The 19,907-nt window shown below is 41.3% G+C and overlaps 1 protein-coding gene across 1 annotated transcript in view; it reads right to left on the bottom strand.

Moving 5' to 3' along the window:
• Positions 1–19,907, bottom strand: part of LOC148538322 (dynein axonemal heavy chain 3-like) — a 1,025,530-nt gene that overhangs the window by 60,014 nt on the left and 945,609 nt on the right. The window contains exons 54-56 of the mRNA XM_088455384.1: positions 10,451–10,576; positions 7,009–7,186; positions 2,865–2,941 (exon numbers count right to left, since the gene is read on the bottom strand). Coding sequence (XP_088311510.1) covers positions 2,865–2,941; positions 7,009–7,186; positions 10,451–10,576 — 381 coding nt within the window. The remainder of the gene's footprint in view (positions 1–2,864; positions 2,942–7,008; positions 7,187–10,450; positions 10,577–19,907) is intronic.

The following is a 19,907-nucleotide window of genomic DNA, read 5'->3' as shown; positions in this document are numbered from 1 at the left end:
ATTAGTGTTTATATTCTTTACGAATGTTTCACAATTTCCAACATAAGAGTGTGCTAGTGATTACAGATTTGTGATCATTTGTTTTATCCAACATTGCTTGTTTGGTAAATGCATATGCTTTCTATAAGAACCTGTTTTGAACTGTAAACTGTTAACTGCCACTTTGCCGCTCTGAGTGGCGAGCGCCTGAGGCCCTGAGCACACATGGATACAACAATGATGACAAGCAAGAGGTTACCATGACTCAGGAAGACAGCTGAAAGCTCGACCAGTTGCATGTTTTTACCTGTAACCTATTGTGTAGTATAATATGTGTTTTTAAGGTTACTCCTATATTGTTTGCTGTATACAAATTGTACCAAACTGACCCTGCAAATCAGTGCGTTCAGAATTGAAGCCTTGTGTTGGTGCCAACCGCGCATGCGCATTGTATGGGCATGGGCAGTGCTCTTTGTATTTCTTTGTGCGAATAAATATTTTGGACTTTGGAAGTAAGTTGATCGGACTTCACAATTATTTTACTTTAATAACATGACGATCACCGCTCTGTCGATAAGAGTGGCCCTAGGCGATGGAGGGACTTCCCGGTCTATGACCCAGAAGCCCCTCTGGCGTCATGCACAGAAGGACGCACAAGCCGCGGGGTTGCTGGGAGGGATCTGATTGGATTCCTCTCACAGCACTCTGCAGAGAGATGCCCATAGGTTTCTATGGGTAATGCATCAGGAAGAAGGCGTTACCCACCACAACCAAGTCCAGGAGTGCATTGCTTTCTGGGGCTTGATACATATGAGAAATGCAATCAGACCTGCATTTTCGGGGTTTGACTGCATTTCTCCCCTTGATGCATCCCGCCCACAGTCTTACACACACTTATGCAAACATACATAAATACAGTCACAGACACACACTTACATACTGTAACACGGAAGTTGAAATGAGTCCTCCAGACAGGCAGGTACTTGGTAAAGCAGTGTCTTTTAATGGCAGCAAACACTGCACCTTAGCATAAGTGCACCTTAGCACACACAGCTACATAACAGAAAATAAGCAAACAGCATAAAAGTTTCCAGCACTCCTTGTGCTTAGCACTCAGCAGTGGCTTGTAGCCACAATTGGCCATGCTTTCCCAGCATAGCCCTTGGACCATGCCACTACAACACTGTAACTACTACCTGTATGCTAGTCAGCATCAGGGCCATGAGCAACAGGTGTGTGAGAGTTTTAAAACCTTCCTGTGCTGCTCAGGGATGAGTTGCAGCTGGGCCTGTGCAACTGTGAAAACATGGAATTCCACACCTCCCTTGCTGGCAACTGGACAGGGTTCACTCTAGATTTCCTTGGAGGGAGCTGATACCACCAGAATGTGAGCAATTCTCACCACAATACATACAGTCACAGCCACACACTTATACACATACTGTACATGCATAAATACAGTCACAATTATACAATCACATACATACATACATACAATACAGTGTCTCCTCCCCCCCCCTCTCTCACCTTGCAGGGTATATTAGTACATTATTGGTCTGCACAGTAGCTCCACAATCCCCTTGTCTCGTCCACGCTGCTGGGCTCAGTGGGCTGGCCTGACAGTGCCGTGTAGCCACGCCCCCTGCCCCAACTCCATGTCCCTTGGCTTCTACAGCCCGAGAAGTGCAGTGACAGTCATGACTCCCCAGCAGCTCAAATCAATGGCCAGGCTGGGGGCTCCCTGAGAGAGAGGGCCCGGGGTGTCGTGCCCCCTGCACCCCCCTTAATCCGGCTCTGGTTGCTCCTCACTGCAGCCACCGCTGCCGCTCCTGGACCTCACCTATAGTGGAGGGGAAGGAAGGGGTTGGTTGATTCGGCCTGCGGGACTCGGGAGCTTGGGAGCAGTGTCTGGGCTGATAGGTCTTGTGTCTGTCATACTGTCACACAGTCTGTTTGTTTAGGCGGCTCAGTGGCGCCCCCCAGGGTCATATAATTACAATTGATGTACTGCATGATAACAGTACATATAAAAGCTGAGAGCTAACTTACCTTGGAGGTACCCCAAAAAACCTCCACATGGCACTATAAGCATCAGCACATCCTCCTCTCAGCTTTTATATGTACTGTTATCATGCAGTACATCAATTGTAATTATATGACCCAGAGTGGGTGCTACCATTATGTAGCAATAATTATTTTGGGGTGAGCGTTTGGGAGTGGGGCCCCCGGGGGGGTTCTGACTGGGCCTTTCTCATGGCATCACCACTTAATTCACATAGAATACCTTTATCACTTCTCTATTTGTTTGTATATTATTTGTGTCATTTTAATTCTTTCTCATTTCATTAACACTTATTGATTTATACTTACACATCTTTTCTTTATACTTCACTATCACCTTTTTCCCTTTTTCGTGTGATGCCCTGGGGATGGCCCTTGGTTGGAATTTTTTCGGGGTGCCTTGCTTTTCGGACGTGAACCCCTTAATGCTAGGGACGCCAGTATAGAGGAGCCTTGAAGATTGGCCTGGCGCTTATTCATATACTGTATTTGCAAATGTATGTAACTAATACCTCTGAATCGCTATTATCATATAGGATTTAAGTATTGTTTTTGCTGCAGTGTGCTGGGGGGCAAATCTCTTTTTTTTCTGTGTTCAGTGTAAACCCCGCCCTTTACAAGCACCTGTGTTATGCAATTAAGCTGATCTGAGCAACTACCATTTTTTTTTTTTTTTTTACTCCCAGTGGTCCCCAGCGCTTGCTGTGTGATGTTGTAGCGTCTTACTGAAAAGGGCCAATGTGTTGATAATCTGGAGAGGGCATCAGGCAATTGCTAAAATAGTTCCTTCCTTATTATAGTTCAGTAATATGAAAGCATTTTACCTTCTCAACCTTTTGTCGAGCAAGAGGACCTTGTCCTTGACCAAGTGAAATTGTCTGAAGATTCACACCACCCATTCCTAGAAGTAAAACAGAATTTCAGTCAAAAAAATGGTAAACTCTCAAATAAAGGAAACACAGAAACCCTGAGTAGCAATACGTTTTGCTGGGGTTTGTGGGCTGGAGGAGTGCCAGCAAGGGAAAGCACCTCTTGCTTCTATAGGAAAACAAGCTGGTCACCAGGAATAATACTGAACATCGATTCTGCAGCTGCTGACCGTTCTTATTAATCCAAGATCAAATGGAGATAGATGACCAGCAGAGTATTAGGAGAAACCAGAATCTGGACATTAAATACCAAACTAGGCATCATGTTTAGATTTACATTGTAATATGCTAGATGTGATCAAGGCACACAGGAGGAAGGGCTATCTTTCAAGAAAAAAATAAAAAGCAGTAATAAAGTATTCCACAGAGTGGCAACATTTGTTCTCCTCTAGCACAGGGACAATTTCCTCTGTAATGCACCCCAATTACACATTGCTAATAATATTTATACAGATTTTTAATAAAATGAAAATATGTATATTCTCCATCCTTGCAACCACAGCTCTGAATGGCTAGCCAGCCGACTGAGCATGCCTGAGATGTATTGTAAATTCCCAGTGAATGCAAAATCGTGGCAAACTTTCATATAAATCAAGATTCAGAGCAGAAAAGGTGCACAGGTGCTACTTTCTGTGATATAACTATGGAAATGCTATTTAGCATTGCATTTGTGAACTTGAATCTTGTGAGTATAATCTCTAAATAGAGCTGGAATGATAATAGAATGGAGAACACATGAGCATAAATTTGGCTGTTAAAACGGCATAATGTGTCGCAGCCAATGAGGGATGAGGTTAAAGTTCCTTTAAACGGCCTATAAGCAGGATTCAAATAGCCCCGTTAACTGAACTGGTGCTAATTGATCGCCAGCCTGTATTCACCGCTTATTGAGGATTTCTTTTCCTGAGAAGAAATACCGTCAACAGTGCAGTTATCAGGTGATAACTGCCAGTTAACGCACAAGTCTGTGCAGGGGCGTTTTAAGAGAGGAGGGGGCCCCTTGGGCATTCCCCGTGCTTGGCCCCCTCCTCTCTCCCCGGCGGCTGGTCGGCCACCGCAGAGTCAGTAGACTCTGGGCACTAGAGGGTGCCCAGAATTTACTGCGCAAGCGCAGAATGCCAGTGAAATGTCCATGGTCATTTTCCGGTGTTCTGTGCAGCGCTGACACCCGACACGGGACCACGGACTTCTGAGTTTTAGATAATATGGGTGCAGGGTGTGCGGTGCGGGGCACCTTAGGACCCGGGGGCCCGTGTGCACCGCACACCCTGCCCCCATTATAGATGTGCCACTGAGTCCGTGACTTATCACGGATCCTGTGCATTAATGCTCAGTAACCTATGTTAACATGTGTTTCATGTGCAGTAACAAGGCTATCAGGCAAATGCTGGAGGCTAATTGAATAGCCCCGTGCGTTAAAGCCCGATGCTACCTCCCGTTATTACCCGCTGTAATTTGCCATAGGTAATTGTATCCACTCCCCCTCTACCTGTAAATGATTAGTAAGCATCCCCTTCTTCATCTATGTTTTCCTTACAAGTAAAGTAAATAAGATTTTTTTACAATTGGTATGGATGTACACAGGGTTGCCTAACCTTGCCTTTTGCCCTACGCCCCACTCTGCCTACAGCTGGCTGTTAAAATTATGTATTAGTTATTAATACTTTAAAATGTGACACTAATTAACAGTGCACCCGTAATAAATCATCTGCAGGAGCAGTAGGAGGTTGGGAGCCAGAAAGTAAAATTTGCTTGAGTATAGCTGGCACTTTGTTGTGCTGCTATGTAGCCCTAGTGCAAGATTTATACATGAAACAACCACAAGCTGAAATGTTCATGGTGCATGCAATTCTTTTCTCTATAATTAGTGTAGTCAGGGCTCATACACTGTCTGATGCGTGTAGATGCTTTCAGCATCTAGAGTTGGCAATTAATGATTTTAGGGCGGTTAGACCTGATACTTTTATTCTTCAAGAAAATCTACTGATGATATTTATTTCTCATTACTTTTCATACGGACTAAAACCTGTGGGTGACATAAGAAAATGGACATCGTGAACGAGTCAATAGGCAATTATCTGCCATCAATTTCTTCTGCAGATTTCTACATACTAGATACAGTCACCTGTTAACAATTCTAATATAAGCAGCCTAACAAATTGATAGTAAGCTGAACATTATCTGCCAGTTCCTCTTCTTGCCATACCTGCAGAACCTTAAAGCATAGTCTGAATTCCCATCTAAATGTGCACGGTATAACGAGGGGTAAAATGTTACACCCTTGACAAATTTAGGGATATAGCTGAGAGTAATGTTTTAAAAGGCACACAAAAGATCAACTTGGGGAGAGTGAAATTCTAAAATGATAGTTTGTTCCGACTAAATTGAAATGTGATTATTTGGCTTGTTTTCATATTCTATCACTAATAGCTAGCAGGAACTTGTCAGCTTGTCAGAAATAATGGTGTTTCCATCACACAAATGTGTAATTGACTACTATTCTTGCTTCCCATTCTGTAATACTGTGGTAATGATGTGGTGGTTTTTTTTTTTTTGTACATATATATTCTCCATCACATTTTGTTTACTTTGAAGGATAAATTCTCTATTCACAGCACCGTAATTTATGGTTATTTAAATCAGGCATTGTCCTCATGCTTATTTAACTAATGTTGTTATTTTTCTAAAGGACAAGGAAGTGAGTATTTTGCTAGTATTCAGACTATTATAGTCTGCCTAGTAAGGAATCCTTTCAGTAAAATATATAAAAATATGTATTTGTAAAACCTGTCATATTTCTGACAGCAGTAGGATGAGGATAATAACTGTATGCCTATAAAATTTTATATAAGAGTAAAAAAAAAGTATACATAACACAAAAGAACCTACATCACCTAACGATTCCCGGCAGGTTACAAATCATAGTCCTGTATGCATCTGCTCTAAAAGTAAGGTGACAAGTACAACTAACTACCAAAATACAGGAAACACCTAAGTAAAGGAGAAACACAAAGTAAACTGAAGTTTGGTGATTCTATAGAGGTGGGTTATCTTCTGTTATTGTGTTTATTGCTTTTATAATTAATTCACATGTCATTATGTTTTGGCTCATATATAAAAAAAATGGGGGGGAGATAATTTATTAATAATAATAATAGCATAGGTCATAGATACTTTCAGAGAGTGCTGATGGTGCACATTTCACAGGAGCTACAATAATGAGGACAAAATGGTATATTTGAAAATGTTGGAAAATTGTCACCTCCTTATGTTGCAGAATTTTTCCATGTAAAACTGACAGTTGTCTAGAAGGTCATAGACTGACATTGTTTAGACATGACTTTGCTGTAATGCATGGAAGCTGTTTAAGTCTAATTCAGGGTATACACCTGACTACACACCTGACTGACGCAGTGGCCGGCCAACCGTCCCACTGACCGAGCAACCGATTCGGCAAGCCTACACACTTACCAATCGGTCAGACATGACAACTAGGTGGACATTTAAATTGCCCATCCAGTTGTGATGTCATTGTCGCTGTTTCCCTCAGTCAGCATAATGCAGTCGTTTGGTCGGTCACCCATACACACAGGTAGATGTGCACAATATATCTGTCAGATATATCATACCTGCTGTGCTGTACGGCCAACGTAATATATCTGTGAACAGCATTGTTTCCATTTGTAAGCTAGTATACTCATGTGTGCTAACTGATATGTTGGGGGGGTGGTTATATGTTTTGTGGTGGGTATTTAACTTATGTCCCATGTAAGTCCCATGTAAGTTATCTTGACAAAGGTCCACACTGGGACCGAAACGTCTATTGTACTCTGCATGATGGGACTTGCTGAATAAAATTCATTGCGCTGTTTAAGTCTGGTAAGTTCATGTCTTTTTCTGAACTTTGCATTTGGACCACTCTGTGGATCTACTGGGTTGGCTACCCCTTGGCACCATGCATTAGACTATAAGGCATGCATCAGAATGCAAGTTTAGGTTTTGATAAGAGTATCATGTTAAGTAGCACAATTACCATCACCTTGTTCTTCTGCAAATTGCAGCAGTAATTCCAAAGGATCAGCTCCAGAAGATAAGACAAATATCAGCGGTGTGCTCGAAGTGGAGTCCATATAACTACGCTGAAGATCAAATGTTGGAGGATCTATGTAAGCTGGGCCCATTTTATCGATAACAAATTGCTGGACTGCAGGTATGACCTAAGAAGCAGTAAAGAAATAAAATGATAATTATATGTTAAGATAAGAAAGTACTACGGCCTGCTCATTATTATTATTACTATATGACTGGTTTGAGAATCTTTTTACAGCAAAAATAAACATATGAAATGTTATCAACAAATTGCAAATGTCAAATATATTGCATATACAATAACTTTCCTTATAACAACTTTATTACAATATTTGTAGTATCAACTGTCCCATTTCCAACTGTGCTTTGAATGACTACATAAAACAATTTCGAATTTGTTTTCAATTAATCTGGTCAACTATGATCCAAATATACGCTGTATCAGTAGACGACCAGGTGTCATGGCAAACAAGGGCAAGAGCAGGAGTTATGAGAGGTGGCATCTAACTGTAAAACTATATGGTAGCATCTATCACAGGGGAAAACACTCTTAACTCCACTATTGATATACATTTTTTTAACGAAATGCCATGTAACATGCTTGATATATACATAGTACTAGATGAAGTACCTGGGTTTAAAACTTCAAGTTATTATTTTACTATGTGATGTCGTCTAAATCCATCCAGTGAAAGGCGCAGAGCAGGTTCCCTGGGTTAAAGTTCTGTCCGGCGCACACTGCTGTGATGTCCAGCTGGGACCACAACCACTCCATTAGGCATCCCATATCACGTGTCACCCCTCTGTGAAGATTTAATCCAAATCCATCCAGTGGAAGGCCTAGAAGAGGCTTCCTGGGTCAAAGTTCTGCCCAATATTCCCGGGACCTCAACCCCATAGCATGTCTTCTATTTCTGTGAAGTTTTCATCCGTATCCATCCAATGGAAGACTCAGAACAGGCTTCCTGGGTCAAAGTACTGCCCAACATACACCAACGGGAGGTCCAACCGGGACCTCAACCCCATAGTATGTGCCTGATTCAGCAAGGTTCGCTGATGCAATCACGTACGCAGAAGGCCGATTGTTGCGTACTGCGTATGCATTGTAGTGCGCAAATGCCTCACTGCGATCGCACAGAGATCACGGAGATCATGCAGAGCAATCGCAGAGTGATTCACAGGAAGTGAGCATCTGGGGGTGGTGACGGGGGGTGATCGGAGAAACGCAGACATGTCAGTGCATTTGAACACCGTTACAGGAGCATGCATAAATTAGCTACTACGATGGCATATGCAGCTTGAGTGCTCACTGCGTATGACCTACTGTAAGTATGCAAATGGCTCCAAAGTACTTCGATGTTACCAATGTTTTGGCTGGATTGCAAGGGATTACGGATGTGCGAGAGGAGGGCGTCTGCATGTTGTCTGTGCGAGTGCTTTGTGATTGCACATATTAGCATACTTCCGCAGCAGACCTGCGTACGCGATTCCAGCCACGATCGCATCAGCGATCCTTGCTGAATCAGGCACTGTGTCTCCTGGGATCCAATATTACCACTCTGTGAAGTTTTCATCCAAATCCATAAAGTGGAAGGCTCAGAACAGGCTCCCCGGGTCAAAAATCTGCCCATCATACCCAAACGGAAGGTCTGACTTGAACCCTAACTCCCCCCTAAAACCTGGCCAGGATCCAACTGGACCACCTCGCGTTGGTTTTATCCCAATCGGTGCAGGGGTGTCCAAATGCATAACCAGACAAACTATGAATTTTATATATAAGATACAGTACATGCAACGTATGAAAAATACATGTATAGTATGCATGCATGTGCAACTTGAGAGCGAGACTGCACTGCACACAGACTCTTTGCTCACTGATGCAGTTGCCAAGTAAAATCTGGCACTGTAACAAAGTGTAATGCACATGCGCCCAGAAACATAGCACCCGCGCCATGTTCCTGTTCATTTCTCTACTATGTGTGTGCAGTTCTTTGGGAAAATGCCGGCAATGTCATTTACCCGGTCGGAGAGGTACGTATATTGTATGGGTGCAGAGTGTGCAGTGCACCCATTATAGATATGCCTATGTATGCATGAATCCTGTCTAATATAGATTTCAAACTGCTTTCCATAATAAATATGCAGTTTGAATGCAAAGGTTCTGGTGCCTATGGTAATGACACCCCTAGGACAATAATGCTCTCCTTTCTTATCACTTTATTTGTGCAAAAAAGCCAATAATATATTTCCTATGAATTAGTTAAGATAAACCCTTTAATGGAAATGAAGCAAATGGAAATGTGAACTTGCTTCTAATCCTTGCTTAAGGAAATACATGATGCTTCACAGTACCTCGTCATTTCTGCAGCTTAGTGAATGTCCCATGGAGTTAATTTATTGACATTAGTCACATATTGGACACGGCAAAGACACTCAGTCTGAGGTCTGTTCATATTAGTTGAAATTCTGCTCTCATTTAATAGATCTGACCTAATTATTTACTTCTCACAAATATCCCCCACAGAAAGTTTGGCAATAATGGACAGAGTTACTGCTGATTTGCTCTAAAATATTAGGAATCAACATCTGCTCTTTCTTCCCTGCTGTAATATTTTTTGGGAAAGTACAATAAAGGCGATGAGGGCTTGTGAGTGCCAATCTTCGCTATCAGGAGGAGCTGGCGTGATGTGAGGGGACCTGCTGCTTTCTCTTGTCGAAAGCTCATTTCACTTAGATTTTCTATTGCTTGCACATCAAATTTTCATTTTGTCCTTTACTGCTCTTTAAGAGAAAGGATCAACCGCTGAACATTCACATTTATTTCAGCACCCCTGTCCACTGTCAGAGAAATCGATTTTTAATAGGTAATCTGTAACAACGTGATTTGTTCTCTATTGTTGATTTCTCCCCTTTGGCTGTGTGTGTGTGTGTGGGGGCAATCACACTGGATTTGCCATTGGCTGAGGGGCACACAGCACCTCTTTGCGGTGCAGCAAATGCTAATTATTTCAGGAGGTATGGCCATGCATACTTACATTAGTCCACACCCCCGAAATTACTGGGGCCCAGCAAGGCTTTCTACAGCCATGTATATGATTGTATAACTATTTACATATTTATTATAGTTACAGACCAGCCAGTGCTTTTATGAGTATCTGGTTGTCAGAACAGTTTGACTTACTAGTTTGATTTTTCTTTTACTTTATAATTTTTTTATGTCATAATTCAGAAAAAGGTCTTTCTAATCTCGGTTAATTTTATATATTGCCTGATAGCAGCTTTGTACAGGATGGAAACATTTTTTAACATGTTCACGTTTCCTACAACAGAAATGTGCATAATATATTCAGTTAAACCTAGAAATGCAGCAAAATCCATATTCTTCTTTTTACCTTGTCGGGTCGTAGGCAGCGTATAACCAGCAGTTTCTGAAAAGCCGTCAAGAGATCTTCCCATGGGTCTGGCAATTCCATCTCGTTAGGGTACGAAGAATCATATATATTTTTCCACTCTGTCAGCTGCATAAGGTCACAATTTAAATAAAATTAAATTACTATGTAATTACCAATTTGAAAATTCTACCTATTAACATGTCTGTCATTAGTAAAGCCTTTCCTATTCTACATATAACATACCCCGTATGAATATTATAATAATCACTCATCAGACCAACTATACAACACTCTAGTCTTTATCTCCTGATCCCATCGATGGGAGTGCATTTGGAATCTCCAGTATTTATGGGTAAGCAAAGTTAAGGCAAAAAGCACCATTTGTAACAAATGTATTTTAGAATATCAAATCTAATTATAAATCTCAACCATTAACGTCTATGCTTAGGTATTAACTTTTATTTTAACTACCATTTTAGAAGAATAGAAGCAACCATTTAGGACATATTCACGCTGACATGAACTGTGTTTTTGTATGTGATTTTAAAAATCAATTAAACAAACGCACAATCCATGTACATCATTGCTGCGCGCAGGGAATCTTTTTCTAAGCACATCTACATTTTCAAGGATTTGTTGGGATCCTCTTTGTACACATCTTGATAATTAAATTACATACACTTCTAAATACCTCAAGTATTTTTAAATGTTATTAAAGTTTCTGGTAAAAGTTAATTCTCATTATCACATATTTGATGTTTGTTTCAAAAGTGTTCTTTCCGTCTATAGCCCACTGGGATGGTTTTGCAAAATGTAGCTGTGCACTGCCCATATGAACAGCTGCAAATGTGGCACACTTATGGGGGTTATCAGTTGGCCGGAATAACGCCTCTCCCTGTTCAGGCCAGCAGAAATCATGGCCACAAAATAATCACTAGTATATACCATTTTATTATAGCAGCACAGTATTGGGGCTGGAACAGAACAGCTGCACACGACCAGTGGTACCAACTCTTCCTCCTACAAAGTCTGCTGTGCTTTGTGGATCTGAATGCGCAATCAGTTCATTGGATGGGCAGAGAGTAGCTGCAGACAGGAGCGCGGCATGCTAACATGAGGTGGAAGGACACACTACAATTGTTAATTTTGAGAGCACACTAAACGTTGTCGACGCTAATGCCATGTGGAATTTTGTTAAAGGTTGGTTTAGCATAGATGGGCTGGCCCTACTGCCATGTTTTACGGCTTACTATGATCGCTTGCCCCATATATGTCTAAGGCAGAGGTTCCCAGTTCTGGTCCTCAAGGCTCCCCAACAGTTCAGGTTTTAGAGATATCCTTGGCTAAGCACGGGTTACTTAATTAGTACTTCAGTCAATTTGATTTAACCACCTGTGCTCAACTGTTAATTAATAGGTAATACATTCAGGTTGTGTATGAAATTTCACTGGTCGGGAAGCCGTCTTACTAAATCCCAAAGCCGCAAGCACAAACGCTGAAGATCCTGACTGGGGCTGGTAAGTACCCTAACCCTCCCCTCTCCCCCCTAACCCTCTCTTATTGGGGCCTAACCCTAACCTCCCCCCGGTGGGGCCTAACCCTAATCCTCCACCCTGCACCCTAAACCTAACCCTCCCAGGGTTGTGTCTAACCCTAACCTCCCCCCAGGGGTGCCTAAACCTTACCCCCCCTCCCCACATCCTAAACATAACCCTCCCGGGGTGGTGCTTAACCCTAAGTCCCCCCGGGGGTTCCTAAACCTAACTCTCCCCCCCCGGTCTCTAAGCGCTAACACTGCCCGGCTTATATTCATTTGGGAAGCCGTCTGTCTGGATTCCGGCGTCAGGGTATAGACGGGCGTCGGGATTTCGATGCCTGTCTTTAGTCCCGCATTGGTATTTAGACGCCGGGATTTAGTCAGATGGCTTCCCGGCCGTCTGCATTTTGACTGTATCCCATACATACACTGCACTTTGTATGAGGCAGTCTGCTGCTTGCTAAGTGCTAATTAAGCATGTCCATGAGTTGGCCACACTCACTTTAAAATTATGCATTTGGAAATCCTGCTCTAGAAATACTGCACTTGCCCTTCTGCGATGTAATATGTATTTACAGCTAACCATGTTAAAAAATGTTGTCAATATACTGTGTATAACAGTGAGAATGATTGATTTATTTTTATTATTACTATACTTTATCTATATGGCACCACAAGGGTTCCGCAGAGCCTTACAAAGTGCAGTAGCAGTGCAAACAAAAGAAGAAAAATGTACTTAGTCTATTGCACACTGCAGAAAATAGCATACAAGCTGTATAAACATAACTGCATACGCAGTAATAATACTCACAAAAGATACACAGTCTGAACCCAAAGGATTGGTGCTGTTGTTGACAGCGGGGAGGAGATGAGTGTATAAGTGAGGAGGGGAAAGCACATGAGGGAGGAGGGCTATGCATGTTTGAGATTACAATCTACAGGGGATGGGCAGGGGGGGAGACAATAAGCAAATAGCATAGCGCGGTGGGTTAAGATGAGAACTGGAAGGCTTTAAAAAGAACGAAGTAGGTTTTAAGAACCTGTTTGGAGAGACATGGAGAGTCTGATAGGCAGTGGAAGAGAGTTTCTGTGGTGAGGTGAAGAACAAACAAACCTTGAAGGCGGTAGTGGGAGGAGGTAATGAGTTAGTAGTAGAGGCGGCAGTCATTGGTGGAGTGAAGTGGCCTGGGGGAGTGTGGAGGTCGATAAGGTTGGAGATGTAGGTTTTTTAATACTAGTGAATATGCGTGCCAACATATTGCTTCGTAACACAGCATCATTTAGACATGAATTAGGTCAAAACTTACCCAAACCATACCCCCTTTATAAACAAAATACTTTTTTCATCTGCCAATGAAAAGAATATGCTCTAATGAATGTTCACTGGCAGCAGGCCTAAGCAAGTGAATGCCAAAGAGGAAACCAATCACCTGTTAAATATAAACAAGTAAAGCACCCCTACAGGGGGAATAGATGAACAGATGAAGAAATAGGCCAAAACAATATAAATTCTAATTCCCTACATAGAAGGGGTAAAGCTTTGCCAAAGAAGGGCACTCCAATTTATATAGGGGTTAAGGAAGCCCATAGGAGCAGCCCTAGATTCCATCTTTATGTAATGCTGCTCAGTCTTTAGAAAGTCATAAAATATAGGATCAAGGGCATATTGTGTGTTGGTGTTGCCGAATGTTCATATTATCCAGAAACCCATGGAATATAATGAAGGAAAATGTGAGTCTTTGTTTGGTAGACCTGTATGTGCTGCTTTCCTGATACAGATAAAATGCGGATAGTTTGTACAGTAGATGGAGATGGCTTTACTGTCCAAGTTGTATTGGAGACATGTAGATTGATAAGTCTTGGTAATGCTGGCCTAAATAATTATGGCTACTGTAACCACAGTATTACTGCATGGGAGTTCTGTATGCTTGGAAATTTCAGTGATTCCTCCCTACCACTGTACTTTTTATCAAGTCATAGGGCCTAATTCAGAAACAGTCTCAAATGCCGTCATTCGATCATTGAACTTCTGGTTGTGCAGAATGGGCGTTGGAAGTAAGACGCTGGAGCCATTTTTACTGTATATGGGATTGCAGTCGCAAATTATGACATGCCCCCGAAACGGTCGCGACATAGCTGCATTTGAGTCACCACCCCCCATTGCCACCCACAATCATTCCCACTTTGCAAATACATCCTCATTGTGACTGCAGTCGCAGGATCATCGCAGCACATCCGCAGTGTGACTAATACCAAAGCGCAGTACAATAAAATTATTCATTTGTGAAAACATCTCTGAATCAGGCCCATAGTTTGGGACAAGAATATATGATGCACAAAAAAATGTATGATCTTAAACAGGTGTGCAGTACATCAGGTTTCTAAGGCAGCCTTCCTCCTACATTAGGGACACCACATCCCCTGGGTCAAATTGTAAACAAGGAAGGTGAGAAGGTGTATGGTGCCAAAGAAACCCAAAAAGGATGTCAAATGGAATTACATAAAACAAAGATTTATTCACAATAACATATAGCAGTGGATGATAAAAAACTTCCCTTTTAATGGTATGCACATTTAAGGATTCCTGCTGTCAAAGTCTCTCACCCTTAATAGATGTTTGTGGTGGGCTGGAGTAGCAATCGGAAGGAGTACCAGCTCCGAAATGCGTTGTTTGGATGGCATGCTGATCGATTCTTTTTGGACCTGACTGTGGCTCACTCATCATCTAAACCCTTGCGGTGGTGCCGTGGTTATTTACCGGGGACCTGATTGCTACTTCAGCCCACCGCAAACATCTATTAAGGATGAGAGATGCTCGGCATCCCAGCGGTTAGAATCCCAATACCAGCATCCCGACAGGGTTAGGATACCAACACTTGTCGGTCACTATCCTAACCCTCCCCATTTCCCTAACCGTACCTCCCCGCTATCTAAACCTAACCTCCCCCGCAGTGCCTAAATCTAACCCTCCCCCTTAGTGCCTAACTCTAACTGTCCCCCTAGTGCCTAACCCCTAACCCTCTCCCTAACACCAGTACTTACTGCCGGGATGCCGTTACCGGGATTCTGACAGGTGTCGGGATTCCGGTGCTGGCATCCCGACTGCCATTTTTATTGTGGCTGCTAACAGACATCCAAGTCTCCTAAAAACAGAAGATTTATTTTTGTTCCTTTTTTTTTATCTATTTCTGCCTTAATACTTAAAAAATAGATTACAGAAGACAAAATAAATAAAATAAGTGCTAAACCTGTTCAGAGACTCCGGTAGAAGAGACAAAGCTTTAGGCAAAAGAGTAAATATTATACAAAGGGAGGGTAGAAAAATAACAGTAAATTGATAATTTTACAAGATAAATCCAAGATGGTTGAATCTATTCAATATCCTAAAAACATCACTTTTGCTGACACTGACTCTTCTTTTCAATAGGAACCTAATTGTATGGATGGAGTTGTATTTAAATGATGATGTACAGAATCTTCAGTCGAGAACAAGAGACCTAAACCATCAACAGGTTGGGATCTTAAATTAGTAAAACCCCTTATTCTAGCAGTTGAAGTAATCAGGGAATGAGAGTCCAAAATAATCTGGATTTAAAGAAGATTATATGGAGAAAGAAATTGTGTTCTCTGTACATAACCTTTTTAAAAATGAAGTAAAGAAGAATGAGTGAAGAATGAGTGAAGCTTTCATGAACAGTATTAGTGTATCTTGTAGATCTATTATGCTCTCAGCAGCTTCTAGGAGGACACTATGGTTTTATTCCTGTTCTACTGACGCATCATTCAAGAATAATTTGTGCTATTTACCATCTACTTTTATATGTGAGCCATCTAATCATAATCAAATCGAACTGAGGTCTTAGAGGCCAGGTAATCAGAATAAATTATTCAGAGGGAGAATTATAACACCCTAGTCAGAGATATGAAAGGTAGTGGAGTTTCTTTTTTGGGCAGTAAGGAATGAAATTAAACTACTGTAGTCCTGTGGGCTTCCTTGAGAAGCAAGTTCTGCAGTTTTGGCATAATAGAAATATGTAATAATAATAATGATGTTATTTATATAGCACTTTTCTCCTAAAAGGACTCAAAGTACTTTACATTTGCCTTTATAGCACAAAATACAAAACAATCTTAACAATGGACATTAGTGAAATGCTTGGGTGAATAGGTGAGTCTTGAGTCTCTAGAGTGGGGGCCTCTCAAACTGTGCGGGGAAGTGAGTTCCATAGAGTCGGAGATACAAAGCTGAAAGCTCGACCCCCAGACAAATTCCGGGAGATTGTAGGTACTGTTAATAGTCCTTCATCAATGGATCACAGTAATCGAGTGGGACAGTAAGGAATCAGAAGCTGCTACAGGTACCCTGGGCCATGGTCATGTAGGGCTTTGAAAGTTAGTAAGCCAATCTTGAAAACAATTCGCCATCTGAAAGGCAGCCAGTGAAGGGAGTAGAGAATGGGTTTTATGTGGTGGGAAAGGGGCTGTTTGGTTCATAGCCTGGCAGCTGCATTTGTACCATTTGCAAGCGGTGCAATTTTTTTTGCTGGGAGACCAATATAGAGGGCGTTGTAGTAGTCTAGGTGTGATGATATAAATACATGTATGACTTTAGGCAGATCTTCTGAAGGAATTAAGTGCTTGATTCTGGCTATGTTCCTCAGATGAAAGAATGAGGATTTGATTGTGGGTGATACCTGATGTTTAAGTGTCAAGCCACCATCCAGGACAACACCAAGATTCTGCACTTGTTTTGTGGTTTGTAAATCTGAGACCCCAAGCGTAAGTCCTGTTGGTTGGCTATTCTGTAGCCTTGTCCTGTGACCTAACATAAGGACCTCTGTTTTTTTAGGGTTCAGTCACAGCCAACTGCCACTCATCCACTCCTGGAACTCAGCTAGGCAGCCATTTAGGGTTGTTATGGGGTTCTCAGTACCTGGAGCAAAGGACAGGTACAGTAGTGTGTCATCTGCATAGCAGTGGTAGACCAGGCCATGACATCTGATTATTTCACCCAATGATAGCATGAATGCTGCAAAAAGCATGGGAGATAGTATAGAACCCTGTGGACACCGCATGGAAATGGCACTGGTGATGAAGAGTTTACTCCAGAAGAAATTCTCTGTGACCTGCCAGTCAGAAATGATTTGAACCAGCTAAGGACTGTGCCATCTAGTCCACAGAAAATTTGTAGGCGCTCAATTAGAATCCCATGGTCCACGGTATCAAATGCTGCAGAGAGATCCAGAAGGATTAATATTGAACAGTCACCTCTGTCTCTTGCCATCAGAAGATCATTTAGCACACATACCAAGGCTGTTTCAGTGCTATGTCTTCTCCTGAATCCTGACTGGAATGGATCATAAACATTAAGGGTAGAGAGGCGGTTTCCAGTTGCATTGCCGCCACTTTCTCAATGACCTTTCCTAGAAAAGGAAGGTTTGATAGTTGGACATGCCATCGGAGTCTAAATTAGGTTTTTTGATAAGTGGTCTAACAATTGCTTCCTTTAGTGGTTCTGGAAAAATTCCTGTCTGCAAAGAGCATTGAACTATTTTTGCAATTACAGGGCCAATCATGTCCATACACCCTATGAGAAGCTTGATTGAGGCAGGGACCAGATCACAGGTGGTGGGTCGCAACATTCTGATAATTTTACAAATGTCTTTTACATCCATTATGTCAAAGTTGTTTCATGAAGACAGATGGCTTACCTTAGCAGGTTTTGTAGTCTTGCACTCCTTTGATTTTCACTGTGGGGATTCCAGCCCGGATGGAGGATACTTTATCTGCAAAGAATTTTGCAAACTTATTGCATCTCGACTAGGAGAGGGTTTCATCAAGCCACAGGCATGCTGGTTTGCAGAGCATCTCCACTGTATGGAAAAGCTAAGCTGGCCTATTGTTTGCTGCCTTGAACTCATTTGAAAGGAACATTGTTTTCTTACCAGTGATTGTTGATTTATATTCTCCAATATGTTTGATTAGTGTTAATTTATCCTCTGTAGATAAGAGAATCCTGAATTATCACAAATTCTTCAGAGGTTCAAGAATAGTTAATCAGAAAAATGATTACCCCATATCTGAAAATCTTAGGCAAAGGAGAAAAGTTACCATCTCTCACAGACAATATATTAAAGATCTTTCTCAGCTGAAAAATCACTTAATTTCCAATAGAAGAAAAAGATCATAGGTATATGTTTGAGACTTTTCTTTCTTTGGATAGGAACCACTAATAGACTTCAAATGATCTTTGATTCAAGACAGATCAAAAGCATTATTTTAGTCAGATTCTTCATGAAGGAGTTTCTCATCAAAATGCTCTGACAGAATGGAGGAATTGACTAACAGCAATTGACAATTAGCACTTACTAAGGTTCACCATGTATACAGTATGTAGATAAATCCAATTCAGCTCTTAAGGTCACCTCACACCTCAAAAGTTGTAGTGGCGTTACAAGCAAATATTTGCCTACAAGATATATATTTATATTACTTTATTTGACTGAAAATTAAATGTAAAGGAAAAAATCATGGACTGTATCGGTGCTGCAACAATTTGACCACAGTTCCATACTTCCACACAGCAATTGTATTTATCCAGAAGAATGAAAGTGAAGCGTTTGTCTTATGAAATTAACAACGTCTATACAGTAGGTGCCCAGAGTCCCTCGTAGATCGATGGGACAAGATCAGAAGATTTCTATTTCAGGAAAGGCAAGGAGACAAATTTTTCCAAGTTGAATGGGCTTTGAGGGAGAAAAACTGTATATCAATAACAGGATCTAACAATGAGACTGGAAATGTCTGAGGAATCAGTCAACCCAGGGTCCTATGGACAATATGTCTTTAATTTCATCCAGTGTGTGCTAGATTTAGGTAATGTACCAAGTCCTGAAGGATTTCAGCCCGAAGGTACAGAACTGTTATGTTAAAATTCGGCAAAACAATAGCATATCCAAGTTATCACATAAGTATATAATCTGTGGATCTTCAGGCTGATTACCTAAACAGGGTAAAATGTGCTTTGAGTTTGAGAGCCCAGGTTTTTAAACTCATTACAAAGAAGTGGGGGTAATTGTGGTAGACCTAACAACAGCAAAAGCTAATGACAAGATACAGAGATATTTTTCCATATATCCAAAAGTTTCTGAAGGAGCTTGATCTTTTTTTGGAGGAAATTCATTATGGAATTCATGTCCCATCCTTGCCTCTAGTCAAGACACTGATGAAAATAAAATATATTGCTCAGTACAAACTGACAAGTGATACTGTAGCAGTCTAATTCTACTGGCTGCAGAGATAGTTGTGCACATCAATTCTATCCTTAACCCCAAAGGACACGTCCATCATTACCCATGATCTGACCTACTTTTTCAGGGTCCAATTCTCCACCCTCATCCACATCCATGGTTACAAACCCTTTCATTGTCAGGGTACACAGCTTAGAACTAAGTAAATATCTTCTCTGGATGTTTGTAGAGCTAACATTAAAGGTTACTAAACTGATTATCATTTATTATACCCTAGAGTTTCACAAATACTACATAAAACATGAAGGTCCTCTCTGAAGACACCAAGAGCACCAAAGCAAATTAAAAGTTAGTGATCAAATTGATACCACAAGAAAGAAAAAAAAAAATATATGCTAAAATAATGCTTCACCGTTTACTGGAAATAATCTGTAATTCACCAACCATTCATTTGCAATGCTGATGTAATGCAACATGTCAGATCTGAGGAATGGCACAAGACAATTGCTGAGGCACAGCCATTATCTCAGAGCTTAGTGCATGCAGTCAATTGTACAGAAGTACAAGTAAGAAAATACAGACCTACTATCTTGATAAGGCTGCCAACCATTCATTCATTACTCCATAGAAAGGGTGATTATTAGGTGAGCTGTGATATTTAATAGGCTAC

This window comes from Taudactylus pleione, unplaced genomic scaffold (assembly GCF_031769625.1).
Source record: "Taudactylus pleione unplaced genomic scaffold, aTauple2 ptg000040l, whole genome shotgun sequence".
In the NCBI taxonomy this organism is placed as follows: domain Eukaryota; kingdom Metazoa; phylum Chordata; class Amphibia; order Anura; family Myobatrachidae; genus Taudactylus; species Taudactylus pleione.
The sequence above is the reverse complement of the archived record's forward strand: the minus strand, read 5'-3'. Positions and strand labels throughout refer to the sequence as shown.